Below are 15,832 nucleotides of genomic sequence, written 5' to 3'. Positions count from 1 at the left end.
GTAGATTAAAGTCACCCATGATAACTGCTGTGCCCTTATTGCATGCGTCTCCAATTTCCCGTTTAATGCCATCCCCAACCTCAGCATTAATGTTTGGAGGTCTGTATACAACTCCCACTAACGTTTTCTGCCCCATGGTATTTCTCAGCTCTACCCATACAGATTCCACATCATGAAAGCTAATATCCATCTTTACTATTGTGTTAATCTCCTCTTTAACCAGCAATGCTACCCACCTCCTTTTCCTTTTTGCCTGTCTTTCCTGAATATTGAATACCCCTGGAGTTGAATTCCCAGCCTTGGTCACCCTGGAGCGATGTCTCCGTAATTCCAATAATATCATATCCGTTTACATCTATTTGCGCAGCTAATTCATCCACCTTATTACGAATGCTCCTCGCATTAAGACACATCTGGCTGATGGCTGATTGACAGCTTGGCTCCGTGTCCCGCTCCGATGGACGGGTCACATTGTCCGCATGCCCGATACGAGACTCCCAAAACAAGCGCTCTACTCGGAGCTCCAGTACGGCAAGAGAGCCCCAGGTGGGCAGACGAAACGCTTCAAGGACACCCTCAAAGCCTCCTTGAAAAAGTGTAACATCCCCATCGACACCTGGGAATCCCTGGTCCAAGACCGCACGAAGTGGAGGAGAAGCATCCGGGAAGGCGCCGAACACCTCGATGCTCTTCGCCGGAAGCAAGCAGAAGCCAAGCGCAGGCAGCGCAAGGAGCGCACGTCAACCCAAGCACCCCACCCACCGTCTGCCCCACCTGTGACAGAGACTGTAGGTCCCGCATTGGACTAATCAGTCACCTGAGAACTCATTGTTAGTGGAAGCGTCAACCTCGGTCCCCAGGGACTGACTGAGGAGGGTTAACAGCTGAGGGTCTGCGCATGCGCACGCGGGACGGCTTCGGCCGAGTCCGGCACAGCGGCCCCTCCCGGTCTCCAAGGGTAATAACTGCGCATGCCCAGCGGAGACCAACCCCGTCCCCTCCTCGGAGCTGCGCCTGCTCGGTCGGATCCTGTCGGACGGAGTCGGCGCGGGGCATTCCGGGAAAGGCCTTGGTGTCGGTTCCGGAGTCGCGATCGCTGACGCAAAGTGAGTTTTCTCCGCTCCGATTGGGTGGAGAATCGCGCGGGGTGGATCGGGAGAGGATAAAGAGAAATAGAAAAACCTGAGAGTCCGCGAGGCCCCGACCGAACGGCGTCAGTTGGACGGTGCACGTGATCTCCTCGGGGACACGTGACCCGGGCCCACGTCCTGATTGACGGGAGCTTCCAACCAATAGGGAGCGAGCGGTGCGGGGCTGGAGGAGCGAGCCGGGGCCGGGTCCTCCAACCAATCGGGGAGCCCGAGGGGCGGGACTAGCGCCGGCTGATTGTCTGATCCGCAGGGCAGCGAGTTTCTCCAGTCCCTTGTTCAGGGCCCGGGGCCAGGGGAGGCTGTGGGCCTTTATTCCCCTTATTGGACACAAGGCTCTTTGTCTCACAACACACTGGCTCAGGTTTTAATACAGACTTTTTAAATTCATCAATAAAAGCAGATAAACCTCGTGCTTCTGTAGAACAAATTTCTAATATTTTATAGAATCATAGAATAGTTACAGCACAGAAGGAGGCCATTTGGCCCGTCGAGCCCGTGCCGGCTCTCTGCAAGACCACTTCAGCAAGTCCCACTCCCCGCCCTTTCCCCGTAACCCTGCACATTTCTTTACTTCAGGTACTTACCCAATTCCCTTTTGAAAGCTGTGATTGAATCTGCCTCCACCACCCTTTCAAGCAGTGCATTCCAGATCCTAACCACTCGCTGCATAAAAAAGTTTTTACTCATGTCGCCTTTGGTTCTTCTGCCAATCACCTTAAATCTGTGTCCTCTGGTTCTCGACCCTTCCGCCAATGGGAACAGTTTCTCTGTATCTACTCTGTCCAGAACCCTCATGATTTTTAACACCTCTATCAAAACTCCTCTCAACCTTCTCTGCTCTAAGGAGAACCACCCCAGCTTCTCCAGTCTATCCACGTAACTGAAGCCCCTCATCCCTCATCCCTGGAACCATTCTTGTCAATCTTTTCCACACCATCTCTAAGGCCTTGACATATGTCCTAACGTGCGGTGCCCAGAATTGGACACAATACTCCAGTTGAGGCCGAACCAGTGTTTTATAAAGGTTCATCATAACTTCCTTGCTTTTGGACTCTATGCCTCTATTTATAAAGCCCAGGATCCCGTATGCTTGTTTAACCGCTTTCTCAACCTGCCCTGCCACCTTCAACGATTTGTGCACACATACCCCCAGGTCTCTCTTCATGCACCCACTTTAGAATTGTACCCTTTAGTTTATGTTGCCTCGCCTCATTCTTCCTGCCAAAATGTATCACTTTGCATTCTCTGCATTAAATTTCATCTGCCACGTGTCCGCCCATTCCAACAGCCTGTCTATGTCCTCTTGAAGTCGATCACTATCCTCCTCACTGTTCACTATACTTCCAAGTTTTGTGTCATCTGCAAATTCTGAAATTGTGTCATTGATATATATCAAGAAAAGCAGTGGTCCTAGTACCGACCCCTGGGGAACACCACTGCACACCTTCCTCCAGTCCGAAACACAACTGTTCACCACTACACTCTGATTCCTATCACTCAGCCAATTTCATATCCATGCTGCCACTGTCCCTTTTATTCCATGGGCTTCAACTTTGCTGGCAAGCCAATTATGTGGCACTTGTCGAACACCTTTTGGAAATCCATATACACCATGTCAACCGCATTGCCCTCATCAACCCTTTCTGTTACCTCATCAAAAAATGTAATCAGAATCAGAGCGGCCGGGACGGCGGATGTGCGGTTAGGGCCCCGGCACCAGGAAACCTGAGCGGGGAGACAGAGGAAAGGGAAACAAGGATAAAAGCAAAAGACAGGAAGCAGAAAAACAAAAGTGGCAGACAGAGAAATCAAGGGTTTAAATCAAACATGGCCACAGTAAATAATAATTCTAAAAGATCTAAGAGCATTAAAAAAACAAGCCTGAAGACTTTGTGTCTTAATGCGAGGAGCATTAGTAATAAGGTGGATGAATTAGCTGCGCAAATAGAGGTAAACAAATATGATATGATTGGGATTATGGAAACATGGCTCCAGAGTGGCCAAGATTGGGAACTCAACATCCAGGGGTATTCAGCAAAGATAGGCAAAAAGGAAAAGGAGGTGGGGTAGCATTGCTGGTTAAAGAGGAGATTAACACAATTGTAAGGAAGGATATTAGCTCTGATGATGTGGAATCTGTATGGGTAGAACTGAGAAATACCAAGGGGCAGAAAACGTTAGTGGGAGTGGTATAGAGACCTCCAAACAGTAATGCGTAGGTTGGGTGGCATTAAAAGGGAAATTAGAGAAGCGTGCAATAAGGGCACAGCAGTTATCATGGGTGACTTTAATCTACATATAGATTGGGCTAACCAAATTAGTAACAATATTGTGGAGGAGGAATTCCTGGAGGGTATACGGGATGGTATCCTGGACCAATATGTCGAGGAACCAACTAGAGATCAGGCCATCTTAGACTGGGTATTATGTAATGAGAAAGGATTAATTAGCAATCTTGTTGTGAGAGGCCCCTTGGGTCGGAGCGATCATAATATGATGGAATTCTTCATTAAGATGGAGTAGTTGACTCAGAGACTAGGGTCCTGAATTTAAATAAAGGAAACTACGATGGTATGAGGTGCGAGTTGGGTAGGATTGATTGGGGAATCTCACTCAAAGTGTTGACGGTGGATAGGCAATGGCAAACATTCAAAGATCGCATGGATGAACTACAGAATTTGTTCATCCCAGTTTGGCATAAAAATAAAACAAAAAAGGTGACTCAACTGTGACTAACAAGGGAAATTAGGGATAGCATAAGATCCAAGGAGAGGATATATAAATTGGCCAGAAAAAGCTGTAAACCTAATGATTGGGAGCAGTTTAGGATTCAACAAAGGAGGACAAAGGTATTAATTAAGAGGGGGAAAATAGAGTATGAGAGTAAGCTTGCAGGGAACATAAATACTGACTGTAAAAGCTTTTATAGATATGTGAAGAGAAAAAGATTGGTGAAGTCAAGCGTAGGTCCCTTGCAGTCAGAATCAGGGGAATTTATAATGGGGAACAAAGAAATGGCAGTCCAATTAAATACATACTTTGGTTCTGTCTTCCCAAAGGAGGACACAAATAACCTCCCAGAGATGTCAGGGAACATAGGGTCTAATGAAAGGGAGGAACTGATAGAAATCAGTATTTGTAGGGAAATAGTGTTAGAGAAATTGACGGGATTGAAGGCCGATAAATCCCCAGGGCCTGATAATCTACATCCTAGGGTACTTAAGGAAGTGGCCCTCGAAATAGTAGATGCATTGCTGGTCATCTTCCAAAATTCGATAGACTCTGGAACAGTACCCATGGATTGGCTGGTAGCTAATGTTACCCCACTGTTCAAAAAAGGTGGTAGAGAGAAAACAGGGAATTACAGACCGATAAGCCTGACATTGGTAGTGGGGAAAATGCTAGAGTCCATTATAAAAGATGTAATAGCAGAACACTTGGAAAACAGTGACTGGATCGGACAAAGTCAACATGGATTTACATAAGGTAAATCATGCTTGACTAATCTACTGGAATTTTTTGAGGATCTAACTGGTCAAATAGATAAGGGAGAACCAGTGGATGTGGTGTATTTGGACTTTCAAAAGGCTTTCGATAAGGTCCCGCATAAGAGATTAGCATGTAAAGTTAAGGCACATGGGATTGGGGGCAAGGTATTGACTTGGATAGAGATTTGCTTGGCAGTCAGAAAGCAAAGAGTTGGAATAAATGGGTCTTTTTCTGAGTGGCAGGCAGTGACTAGTGGGGTACCACAGGGATCGGTCCTTGGACCCCAGCTATTCATAATATATATTAATGATCTGGACGAGGGAACTAGATATAATATATCCCAGTTTGCAGACGACACAAAGCTGGGTGGGCGTCTGTTCTGTGAGGAGGATGCCGAGGAACTCCAGTATGATTTGGACAGGTTGGGTGATTGGGCAGAAGCATGGCAGATGCTATATAACGTGGATAAATGCGAGGTTATCCACTTTGGTGTCATTATCTGAATGGCAATAGATTGGGAGAAGGGGAAGTGCAATGAGACCTGGGCGTCCTTGTGGACCAGTCACTGAAGGTAAGCATGCAGGTGCAGCAGGTGGTTAAGAAGGCAAATGGTATGTTGGCCTTCGTAGTGAGAGGGTTTGAGTACAGGGACAAGGATGTCTTTCTGCAGTTGTACGGGGCCTTGGTGAGACCACATCTTGAGTATTGTGTGCAGTTTTGGTCGCTTTATCTGAGGAAGGATGTTTTTGCCATGGAAGGAGTGCAGCGAAGATTCACCAGGCTGATACCTGGGATGGCAGGAATGACGTATGAGGAGAGATTGGGTCGATTGGGCTTGTACTCGCTGGAGTTTAGAAGAATGAGAGGGGATCTCATTGAAACTTATAAAATTCTAAAAGGACTAGACAGACTAGATGCAAGAAGGATGTTCCCGATGGCGGGGGAGTCCAAAACCAGGGGTCACAGTCTAAGGATAAGGGGTAGGCCATTTCGGGCAGAGATGAATCACAGAATCACAGAAACCCCACAGTGCAGATAGAGGCCATTTCGGCCCATCGAGCCTGCACCGACACATATCCCACCCGATCCCCGTAACCCCTACACCAACACATATCCCACCCTATCCCCGTAACCCCACGTATTTAATCCCCCTAACACTAAGGGTCAATTTATCATAGCCAATCAACCTAACCCGCACATCTTTGGACTTTGGATTTCTTCACCCAGAGAGTGGTGAACCTGTGGAATTCTCTACCACAGAAGGCAGTAGAGGCCAATTCATTAAATATATTTAAGAAGGAGTTAGATATATTTCTTAAGGCTAAAGGGATCAAGGGATATGGAGGGAAGGCAGGGACAGGGCACTGAATTTGGATGATCAGCCATGATCGCATTGAATGGTGGAGCAGGTTCGAGGGGATGAATGGCCTACTCCTGCTCCTATCTTCTATGTTTCTATGAAACCCAGGGTGCAGCGCCTCCCCAATCCGAGCCGCCGCTTCCCGGTTTCTTCAGCCGGTTCCACTGATTCCGACTCAGACAAAGGACAGGAGCCAGGCTCCCAGAATGGCCTGCGGCCCCGGGGAGCATGCGCACTCTCAGCGGGAAAATCAGCGCCTTGGATAGAGCGATTTCTGTGGCGCAGGGGATTGTGGGTGCTGCGGCCACCATTAGTCAGTGGCTGTCGGGAAGAGTTTTATTGCAGGCTGACGGAAGGTAGGTCCCTGGCCGCCTGTGTAGGTCTTTTTGTTGCTTCAGTTTGAGCTGGAGTGGAGATGGAGGAGAAGTTGCTGGGTTTAACCCCCAGTACTTCTGAGCCCAGGTGGACCCAACAATTTCCAATGTGGGACTGTCAAGGGAGGTGGATTCTGGGGGAGAATAGCAGCATTAGGAACAAATATTTCTGTAGAGAATTTTCATCCGTTTTAAATACACAAATTAAAAAAAATGCATTCTTGGGATGTGGACATCACTAGCAAGACCAGAATATGTTACCAATCCCCAGTTACCCATTGAGAAGGTGATGGTGGACCTTCTTCCTGAACCGCTGCAGTCTGTGTGGTGAAGGTATTCCCACAATGCTGTCAGGTAAGGAGTTCCAGGATTTTCACCCAGTGACGATGAAGGAACGGCGATATATGTCCAAGTCAGGATGGTGCGTGACTTGGAGGGGAACTTGGAGGTGCTGGTTTTTCTCATGTAGCTTCTGCCCTTGTCCTTTTAGGTGGTGGAGGTTGTGGGTTGTGAGGTTCTGTCCAAGTTCTGGTTGAGTTGCAGATGTATGAAGTCCCTCTCCTTCGACCCCTCCTACCTCTCTCTCTCCTCCCATTGGGGCCAAACTCTTGTGTAGGCCCAGACCAGGTGGCAGGTTTCTTTCCCTGAAGGACATTAGTGAAACAGTTGGGTTTTTATGATAATCCGGCAGCTTTCATGGTCAATTTTTTCTGGTGCCGGCCCCACAAATGACCAGATTCATTGAGCTCAATTTCACAACCTGCCTTAGTATTTTTGTGCTCATGCTCCCTTTTTCCTGTTTTAAATTCATTTTAGAGGGTACTGGAAGGGGAGGATTTGCAGACAGGAAGCTCAAGCCAAACATCATGTTAAGATCTGACAGAGTCACTCGATTCATCAGGAACTGAATATCATCGGCCTTTGAATATGGAAGCAAAAGGCACCCCTTACAGTGGGGAGAAACCATACACGTGTTCTGTGTGTGGACGAGGCTTCAGCCGATCCTCTGGCCTATCAAGACACAAGCGCAGTCACACCGGGGAGAGGCCATTCACCTGCTCTGAATGTGGGAAGGGATTCACTGAGTCATCCAACCTGCTGAGACACCAGCGAGTTCACTCTGGGGAGAGGCCGTTCACCTGCTCTGTGTGTGGGAAGGGATTCACTCAGTCATCCACCCTGCTGAATCACCAGCGAGTTCACACTGACGAGAGACCTTATAAATGCCCGATCTGCGAGAAGTGCTATAAAAGTTCTGGGGAACTGATATGCCACCAACGTGTTCACACTGAGGAGAGACCGTTTGGGTGCTCTCACTGTGGGACTGGGTTCAGGCGATCATCTGAACTAACTGTACACCAGCGCACTCACACTGGAGAGAGGCCGTTCACCTGCTCCGTTTGTGGGAAGGGATTCACTCAGTCATCCACCCTGCTGACACACCAGCGCATTCACACTGGGGAAAGGCCATTCACCTGCTCTGAATGTGGAAAGGGTTTCACGCAGTCATCTGACCTTCTGAAACACCAGCGAGTTCACACTGGGGAGAGGCCGTTCACCTGCTCTGAGTGTGGGAAGGGATTCACTCGTTCATCCAACCTGCTGACACACCAGCGAGTTCACACTGGGGAGAGACCGTTCACCTGCTCTGAGTGTGGGAAGGGTTTCACTCGTTCATCCCACCTGCTGACACACCAGCAAGTTCACACTGATAAGAGACCTTTTAAATGTTCTGACTGTGAGAAGAGATTTAGAAGCAAAATGGATCTGCTGAGACACCAGCGAGTTCACGCTAATAACAGACCTTTTAAATGTTCTGACTGTGAGAAGAGATTTAAAAGCAAAAAGGATCTGCTGAGACACCAGCGAGTTCACACTGGGGAGAGGCCGTTCACCTGCTCTGAGTGTGGGATGGGATTCACTCAGTCATCCACCCTGCTAAATCACCAGCGAGTTCACACTGACGAAAGACCATTTAAATGCCCGGACTGTGGAAAGCGCTATAAAAGTTCCGGGGAACTGACATTCCATCAACGTGTTCACACTGACGAGAGACCGTTCAGGTGCTCTCACTGCGGGACTGGGTTCAGGCAGTCATCCAACCTCACTGTCCATCAGCGTACTCACACTGGGGAGAAGCCATTCACCTGCTCCGTGTGTGGGAAGGGATTCACTCAGTTATCCAACCTGCTAACACACCAGCGAGTTCACAAGTCACTGCAGGGGTTGGATTCTGCTGTTATTGCTGCTGTTGATCACATCCAGGACTGAACCATGTAATTCTGACAGTTGGAGTTTGTTTCTGCTAATGTTAATAACCCCTCTAACTGGGCTGGAGTTTAATATTCTGGATTGATGTCAAATAAATCAGCTTTGTTTCAAACACATTGTTGTAGATTTTTGTCTTTCCCACCTGAGTGTTTAGCATCACCTGGCTGGAGCTCAGTAAGGACAATCTGGGGGAGGATCGTACGGCTGGAACAGAACTTCAGCCTGGACACAGTCCTTCAGGGCCACACTGAGAGGGGCAAACGGCATTTTGGTCTTTCTCGTCTCTCTTCACTGACAGCAAAGTCACCGTGCGGGTAATCTTGAGGCCTGTAAGGAACGTGTCCCAGCCGCTCTCTTCCATGGTTCAGAGCTCCTAGGCATGGAACAGAAGGCTCATTTACAACTGTGTTTAGAGTCAGGAAGAACAACGGTGAATGCTGGGAACGTGCTGTCAAATCAGAGATTGGTGTAAAACTGCGATCTGTTCCTGACTGAAAGTGAAACGGCAGGTTTAAGTTTCCAGTCTAAGAACGACTGTGGTAATTACTCTATGTAGATTTAACATGTTTGCCTGACGGTCCTGAGTCTACCATTTTAAGGCAGGCGTTAACCCATTTAATATAAACCCATTTAAAATAAATTGGTTAAATTCTGCATTAAAATAGCAGATGGAGGAGTTCACAGGAGCCTGTTAACTGCTGGTACAATTATACAACAGACATTTGAGCCTAGAAATTCACTGGCACCCCGTTTGGGGTGCCAAGCTCGTCTGGGCGCCGGAATTACCGCTCCGGACGGAGCCACTTGCGCCAGCCCGATATTCAGTTTCAGCGCCCCAAACGGAAGCGGGGCGCTGCTCGAGGCGCCCTGCATCCCTCTTGGGGCGCTGGAACTGAATATCACAGCGCAATGTGCCGCAGCACCACACGCTGCGGTACTACAGGCCTTCCTCACCCTTCTTAAAGGGGAGAGGCCTGCACCAACACGATCAGAGATCGCGAGTGCTGGCAAAAGAGCCCGGCACCGAGGAGAAGTGCCGGGCTCTTGGGACACAGCCGGCACTGCCCGGGGGGGGGGGCTCAGGAGGCCGGGGACGGCGGCGCGAGGAGGTGCTGGCAGGAGGCCAGCAAAAAAAAATGGCCGCCCGCACCTCCCCTTTAATTAGCGCCACTACCACCACAGGTAGACCCCCCTGAACCAGTCGCAAATTGCGACCGGCGTTACAGCGGGGGGCGTGACCCAATATCACGATCGGGGTGGTAGCGGGGCGCTGCGCACACCGATGACGTCATCGGTGGCGCACTGCGCTACAGGCTAACGCCGCCATTAGCGCCCCGCCAAATTTCGCAGGAGGCATGGCCAGTGGCGCTAAATCCACTACGTGCCCTCTTTGGGTGCTAACTGGTGGCGCAGCCCACTGAATTTCCAGGCCTTGATCTCCAGATAAAGAAGGACCTGCAGCGTGTTTCCAGGAATTCTCTGTTTTATTGATGTGTGCGTGTTAGACACCAGGATAACTAAAAATACACGACCCGGAACATCCACGGGGGAGCGATCCCGATAGTTACTCTGGGATCACTCCCGCTGTGGAACTCCAACACTGACCCTGCTGAAGGTTGTAGGCTCAGGGAGTGAAGTCTCCAGGAGTGGACGGTAAGAAAGCTGGGTATCGTTATCCTGACAAATATACACCGAGGAACCAGAGGAATCCTTACTAAGGAACTGTGTGGGCTCTTACCTGCCTGTGAAGGTCTAGGGGTGAATGATCCCTGACTCCCCGAAATTTGAACCCAGTTTGTAACAAGATGAATTCAGTTTACAGAAGAATAGGGACAAATATTACCCACAATTGAGGGAGAGAAAAGCAGCCATTAGAGAAGCTCAGAAGGATTTGGAAATGAAGATGGTGCACAATTATGGTAATATTAGTAAAAAATCTTTTCCAGCTATGTCAGGAGTCAGAAGACATAGTTACACAGAGTTACATAGAATTACAGAGTCTACAGCACAAAAACAGGCCATTCAGCCCAACTGGTCAATGCCGGTGTTTCTGCTCCACACGAGTCTCCTCCCACCCTCATGTGGATTGAAGGGCCAGGCAGCAGAATGGATAGAAAGATGGCTACAAAATCCTATTAGCATATCCTTCTATTCCTTTCCCCCTCATGTGCTTATCTACCTTCCCCATGAATGCATCCGTGCTATTTGCCTCAACAACTCCTTGTGGTAGCACGTTCCACATTCTTACCTCTCTCTGGGTAAAGAAGTTTCCCCTGAATTCCCTATTGGATTTATTAGTGACAATCTTATAATTATCTTCTAGTTTTGGACTCCCGCACAAGTGGAAACATTTTCCCGACATCCACCCGCTATAAACATTTCATAATCTTAAAGACCACTATGAGGTCACCCATCAACCTTCTCTTTTTTAGATAAAAGAGCCCCAGCCTGTTCAGTCTCTCCCGATAAATATATCCTTTCAGTTCTAGGATCATCCTTGCAAATACAACTTCCACCTTCTCCAGTGTCTCTACAATATATAATATTTTATAATATGGTGACCAGAACTGTTTACAGTACTCCAAGTGTGGTCTAACCAAGGTTCTAAACAAATTTAACATAACTTCTCTGCTTTTCAATTCTAACCCTCTAGAAATTAACCCCAGTCCATTGTTAGCTTCTTTTATGGTCTTATTAACCTGGTTGCTACTTTCAGTGACTAGTGTATCTGTACCCCAAGATCCCATTGCTTCTCTACCCCCTTTAGATTCCAAGTAACTTCCAAGTAGTGTGTGGCCTCCTTATTCTTCCTACCAAAATGCACTACCTCACACTGATCTACATTGAAATTAATTTGCTAATTAAACACCCATTCTGCAAATTTATTGATGTCTTCTTGCATTTTCTCGCAGTCTTCCTCAGTATTATCTGCACATGCCAATTTGGTGTCATCGACAAATTTTTAAATTGTACTTCCGATTCCCGGTGCAAATCGTTTACATAAATGATGAACAACAGTGATTCCAGCATCAATCCCTATGGAACACCACTTCCCACCTTTTGTCAGTCTGAGTAGCTACTCTGTAGGGGGTTTCTCTTGGTTGCTCTGGTCTCCTGCCAGGCTTCTTGCAATAATTACCCTTGAGTGGTTCGACCCACTCTTCCCTACGGTTCTAGACCTTGGACTTAGGTGCAGGGAACTGTAGTGCAGAGAAAGACTCAATAGACCAGGTTGAATAGCACAAAATGGATGCTTTTATTAAACAGTTTGCAGCATTATAAAATACATGTCATAAGCACAGATTAAAGCAACTACAAGCATGCACATATCTATAAACTTATCTCTATGGAAATGGGGAACACACGGCACATCGTAAAAGGGGTAACACATTACAACTACCCTTAACCCCCTCCCCTAGACCTAACTAAGTTTCGACTTGAGGAACTCGGGATCATGCTCGCCACTTTCAGAATTGCGAAAAGGGGTTCACAGCCTTTTTGGCACAGCTTTCCGTCGTCACGTGGATTTGGAAACTTCTGGCGCAGCTTGTTTTCCTCTTGGTTCTCCCGCGATGAGGCTGCCAATGCAGCCTTGGTGAGCGCTCGCCACGGATGGATCCGTTACCGGCGTGGTGTTGAAGCACTGAATCCACCTGTGTTACCGTTACCGAAGGGCTGTTGAGGCACCAGAGTGCTAGGCCCGGAGTGTCCTCTTATACAGTCATAATGATTGTCCTTCTGAGGGTGTCTTCTTCTTCGGCCTGGGTCGCCGATGATCTCCCGACAAAAGTACCCGGGCCACCCTCATCGTCTTCCCGTCGTGGCCGAGCCTTGCCTAGCCGAACACCGATCACGTTCCGAAACCGAAGTGCTGCCTTAACCGAAGAGTCGTAGAAGTTCCGAAGCTACGAATCATCCTGAAGAAGTGTACTACCAGTGAAGTGTACTGTAGAAGTTCCGAAGCGTAGCGTGAAGCCAAGCTACGAAGCGTTGAAGAAATGAAAACCGAAGTGAAGCTACTGATGGACCTTTCAATCCACAGTTATACCTTTTTGGGACATTCTTATCTCCCGCCAGATCATAGTCCTGTCTTTGTAATATTTTGGCGGGCAGAATTCTCTGCAGGGGTGTTTTGTCTTCATAACGGGAGTCAGTGATGGCTGAACTGGCCTTCCTGGGCCGATAATGTCTTTGCTTTGTCACCGTAACTCGGTTTGTATATTGATCGGTCTGGAGATTGCCCTTGATGGCTGTTAAACGGCTTTTCTTTGTACAGTCAATGGGTTTAAATGTTCATTCAATTGTCCACCCATTTCTTGATGGGCCTCATCCTGCTACCCAAAACTGTCCTGTACTTATAAACTAATTAATATGTATGCTCAGTTCCCTGAGTTTCGGTTTCCCGAAACTGGTTTTCGCAGGCTTAATGTCCTCAATCCACAAGCCTGTCTGACTTGCAGTAACAGAAATTCAAATGGTCCCAGAAACTGGTCACGAGGTCCGGCGGCCATTTTGTGTGCCCTTTTATCAAAGGTTTCTCTGTACAAGCATCTTTTGGTCAATAAAACTGTCTTATTAGCCCTAATTTACTGCGTGGTTATTAATGAAAATTTCGAATCTTACAGTCCCTCCTGTGATACTGATAGTTTGCTTAAAGTATCAATAACCCTTGGTGAGCCAATTTTCCCTGATTCCCCACATCCAAACATTCCTGGTAATTAGCTATCTATAACCCCCACAGCACATGCAGTTCCCATTTCAGAAAAATTACATTGTGTAGAGTTGGACAATCATAGGCAGTACTACCTTAAACTATAACACATTCATCTTTCAGATGTGAAGGGGCCGATACCCCTTTCACCACCTGTATACACATTTTATTGCTCAAAGAAAACAGAAAACCTTCTGAATGGCTATAATACAACAGTATTCACACACTTAAATCATACAGTGACTAAAACCAAGAGTGGAGGGACGCTTTATCCTTTAATACTTAGCAGCTTAAACTGGGGTGTCCTCCTCACCCACTCGTAACAACTGCTCTTGGCTTGGGGAGGGCGATTCCCCAACGGGTGTCTCTTCTTCTACCCGCACATAATGCTCCCTCCATTCCCCTCTATTCTCATACTTTTGCGAATGTTTGACCTTTTTACAGTGTACAAACAACGAATCACCTTAAAACTTAAACTAAACTTATGTACAGCGCCGCCCATCCCCAGGCAGCTTGCCTAATCCCTGATCGGACTGCAGCTCACCGCTCCCTGTGGCGGGGCTGCAGTGACCTGTATCTCTGGTTCCCCGCAGCCTTTTTTCTGTAAGGGGTTTTCCTCGAAAGGTTTCCCTGAGGTTTCTCCCTCCAGAGGCCTCTCTCTCTTGCACAGTAAAACTTTGAGTGGTTCGACCCACTCACCCCTTAGATTCTATAATCTGGACTTAGGTGCAGGAACTGCAATGCAGAGAAGACTCTTGTAGACCAAGTTTGATGAATAAAAATGAAATTTTATTGCAAATGGAAAAATATCAAATCAAATGCAACAAAGACACGAGTACGGTACATGGGAGGGAAAAACAAATACAAACAAATCATAACGACATTATACTAACTAAGGCAAATATAGGCATCTTATATTCTACAAAGATCATCATGAAATAAAGAAACACATGGAACATCGAGGGACAACAACTCATGTTAATTGTACCCTTAAATCCACCCCCTTATTAAACCTAAATAACAACAGAAAATGCTGGAAAAACTCAGCAGGTCAGGCAACATCCGTGGAGAGAAATTTGAGTTGACGTTTCGGGTTGGACCCTTCTTCAAAACTGGAAAGAAAAGAAACTAGATCGAAGGCAGGGCTGCGATCGGACAAAAGAATAAAAGAAACAAAAGAAGTAAAAGAGATTAGAAGCTAGACGAGATGGTAATAGGCTGGGATTGGGTGTAAAGTGTACTGGCAGGGCAAAAGATAGCTGCCAGGTGTGAGAGAGAAACAAAAGGAAAGGGGGGGGGGCAAAGGAGTGGAACAATTACAAGAGAAAATGAAATGGGGGCCGAGCTTATGATCTGAAATTGTTGAACTCGATATTGAGTCCGGAAGGCTGCAGACTGCCTAACCGGAAGATGAGGTGCTGTTCCTCGAGTTTACGTTGAGCTTCCGTGGAACAATACAAGAGGCCAAGGACGGTGAGGTCCGAGTGGGAATGGAGCGGTGAATTAAAATGACAGGCGACCGGAAGCTCGGGGTCACCCTTACGGACTGAACGGAGGTGTTCCGCAAAGCGGTCACCCAATCTGCGTTTGGTCTCCCCAATGTAGAGGAGACCGCATCGTGAGCAGCGAATACAGTATACTAGATTGCGAGAAGTACAAGTAAATCGCTGTTTCACCTGGAAGGGGTGTTTGGGGCCCTGGACAGTGGGAAGGGGGGAGGTATAGGGGCAGATGTTACATCTCCTCCGCTTGCACGGGAAGGTGCCAGGCGAAGAGGAAGGGCTGTTTGGGGTGATAGAGGAGTGGACGAGGGTGTCTCGGAGGGAGCGGTCCCTGCGGAATGCTGAAAGGGGAGGGGAGGGGAAGATACGTTTGGTGGTGGGATCACTTTGGAGGTAGCGGAAATCCTAACTAGATCTGATTGTGAAGGGCCAGAAACATGCTCACCAATCCCACTAGGAAGTGCAAGGTTTTGAAAACGAGGCTGCTGGGGCTGCAACGACTGTCCGATTTTAAACTGTCCTTTTTCTCCGCTCTCTTTGTGACTGTCTGAGCTTGTTGATTCAAGCTTCCTCCAACGTCTTCTCCCAAGCTGTGTCTTCCTCCTCAAGCTGCGTTCCGGGGTGCTGCGTCCTGGTCCTGTGTCTCAACTCGTCCAAGCTGTCCCTGGGGTCATTGCCCCTGTCGAGTCGTGTCCCACTGCCGTGTCCTCCAAGCTGCTTGTTCAGCTTGCCTCGAGTGTCGCTTCCAATTCGGTGCTCCTGCTTGTCTCAACTGCTGAAAAGTCTCTTCAGTTATACCTTTCTTCCTGAGGCTTCACTTCCCACCCAAAATCAGGTGAGTCTTTGTTTTAACTTTTGGTGGCCTTTGAGCACAGCGGGGCAGTTTTTATATTTAAAATCATTTTAAGCGGCTGGTAACAGGCCCATCTCTGGTTTGAAATGGCTTTCATTGTTGTTAATTTCGTGCTGATCCT

At 47.7% G+C, this 15,832-nt stretch overlaps 1 protein-coding gene across 1 annotated transcript; it reads left to right on the top strand.

Moving 5' to 3' along the window:
- The first annotated feature begins 901 nt into the window (after nucleotides 1-901).
- LOC147108472 (uncharacterized) lies at nucleotides 902-8,757 on the top strand. The gene is made up of 2 exons (XM_086005116.1): nucleotides 902-1,106; nucleotides 7,191-8,757. The coding sequence occupies exon 2, from the start codon at nucleotides 7,302-7,304 to the stop codon at nucleotides 8,643-8,645; it is 1,344 nt and encodes a 447-aa protein (XP_085861242.1). The 5' UTR covers nucleotides 902-1,106; nucleotides 7,191-7,301; the 3' UTR covers nucleotides 8,646-8,757.
- The last annotated feature ends 7,075 nt before the right edge of the window (nucleotides 8,758-15,832 follow it).

This window comes from Somniosus microcephalus, chromosome 13, assembly GCF_052327205.1.
Source record: "Somniosus microcephalus isolate GS21.2 chromosome 13, FLI_Smic_1.0, whole genome shotgun sequence".
In the NCBI taxonomy this organism is placed as follows: Eukaryota; Metazoa; Chordata; class Chondrichthyes; order Squaliformes; family Somniosidae; genus Somniosus; species Somniosus microcephalus.
The sequence above is the reverse complement of the archived record's forward strand: the minus strand, read 5'-3'. Positions and strand labels throughout refer to the sequence as shown.

What these genes read in the sequence shown, in the direction of transcription:
- LOC147108472 (XM_086005116.1), top strand. Translation starts at nt 7,302, where the DNA reads ATGGAAGCAAAAGGCACCCCTTACAGTGGGGAGAAACCATACACGTGT.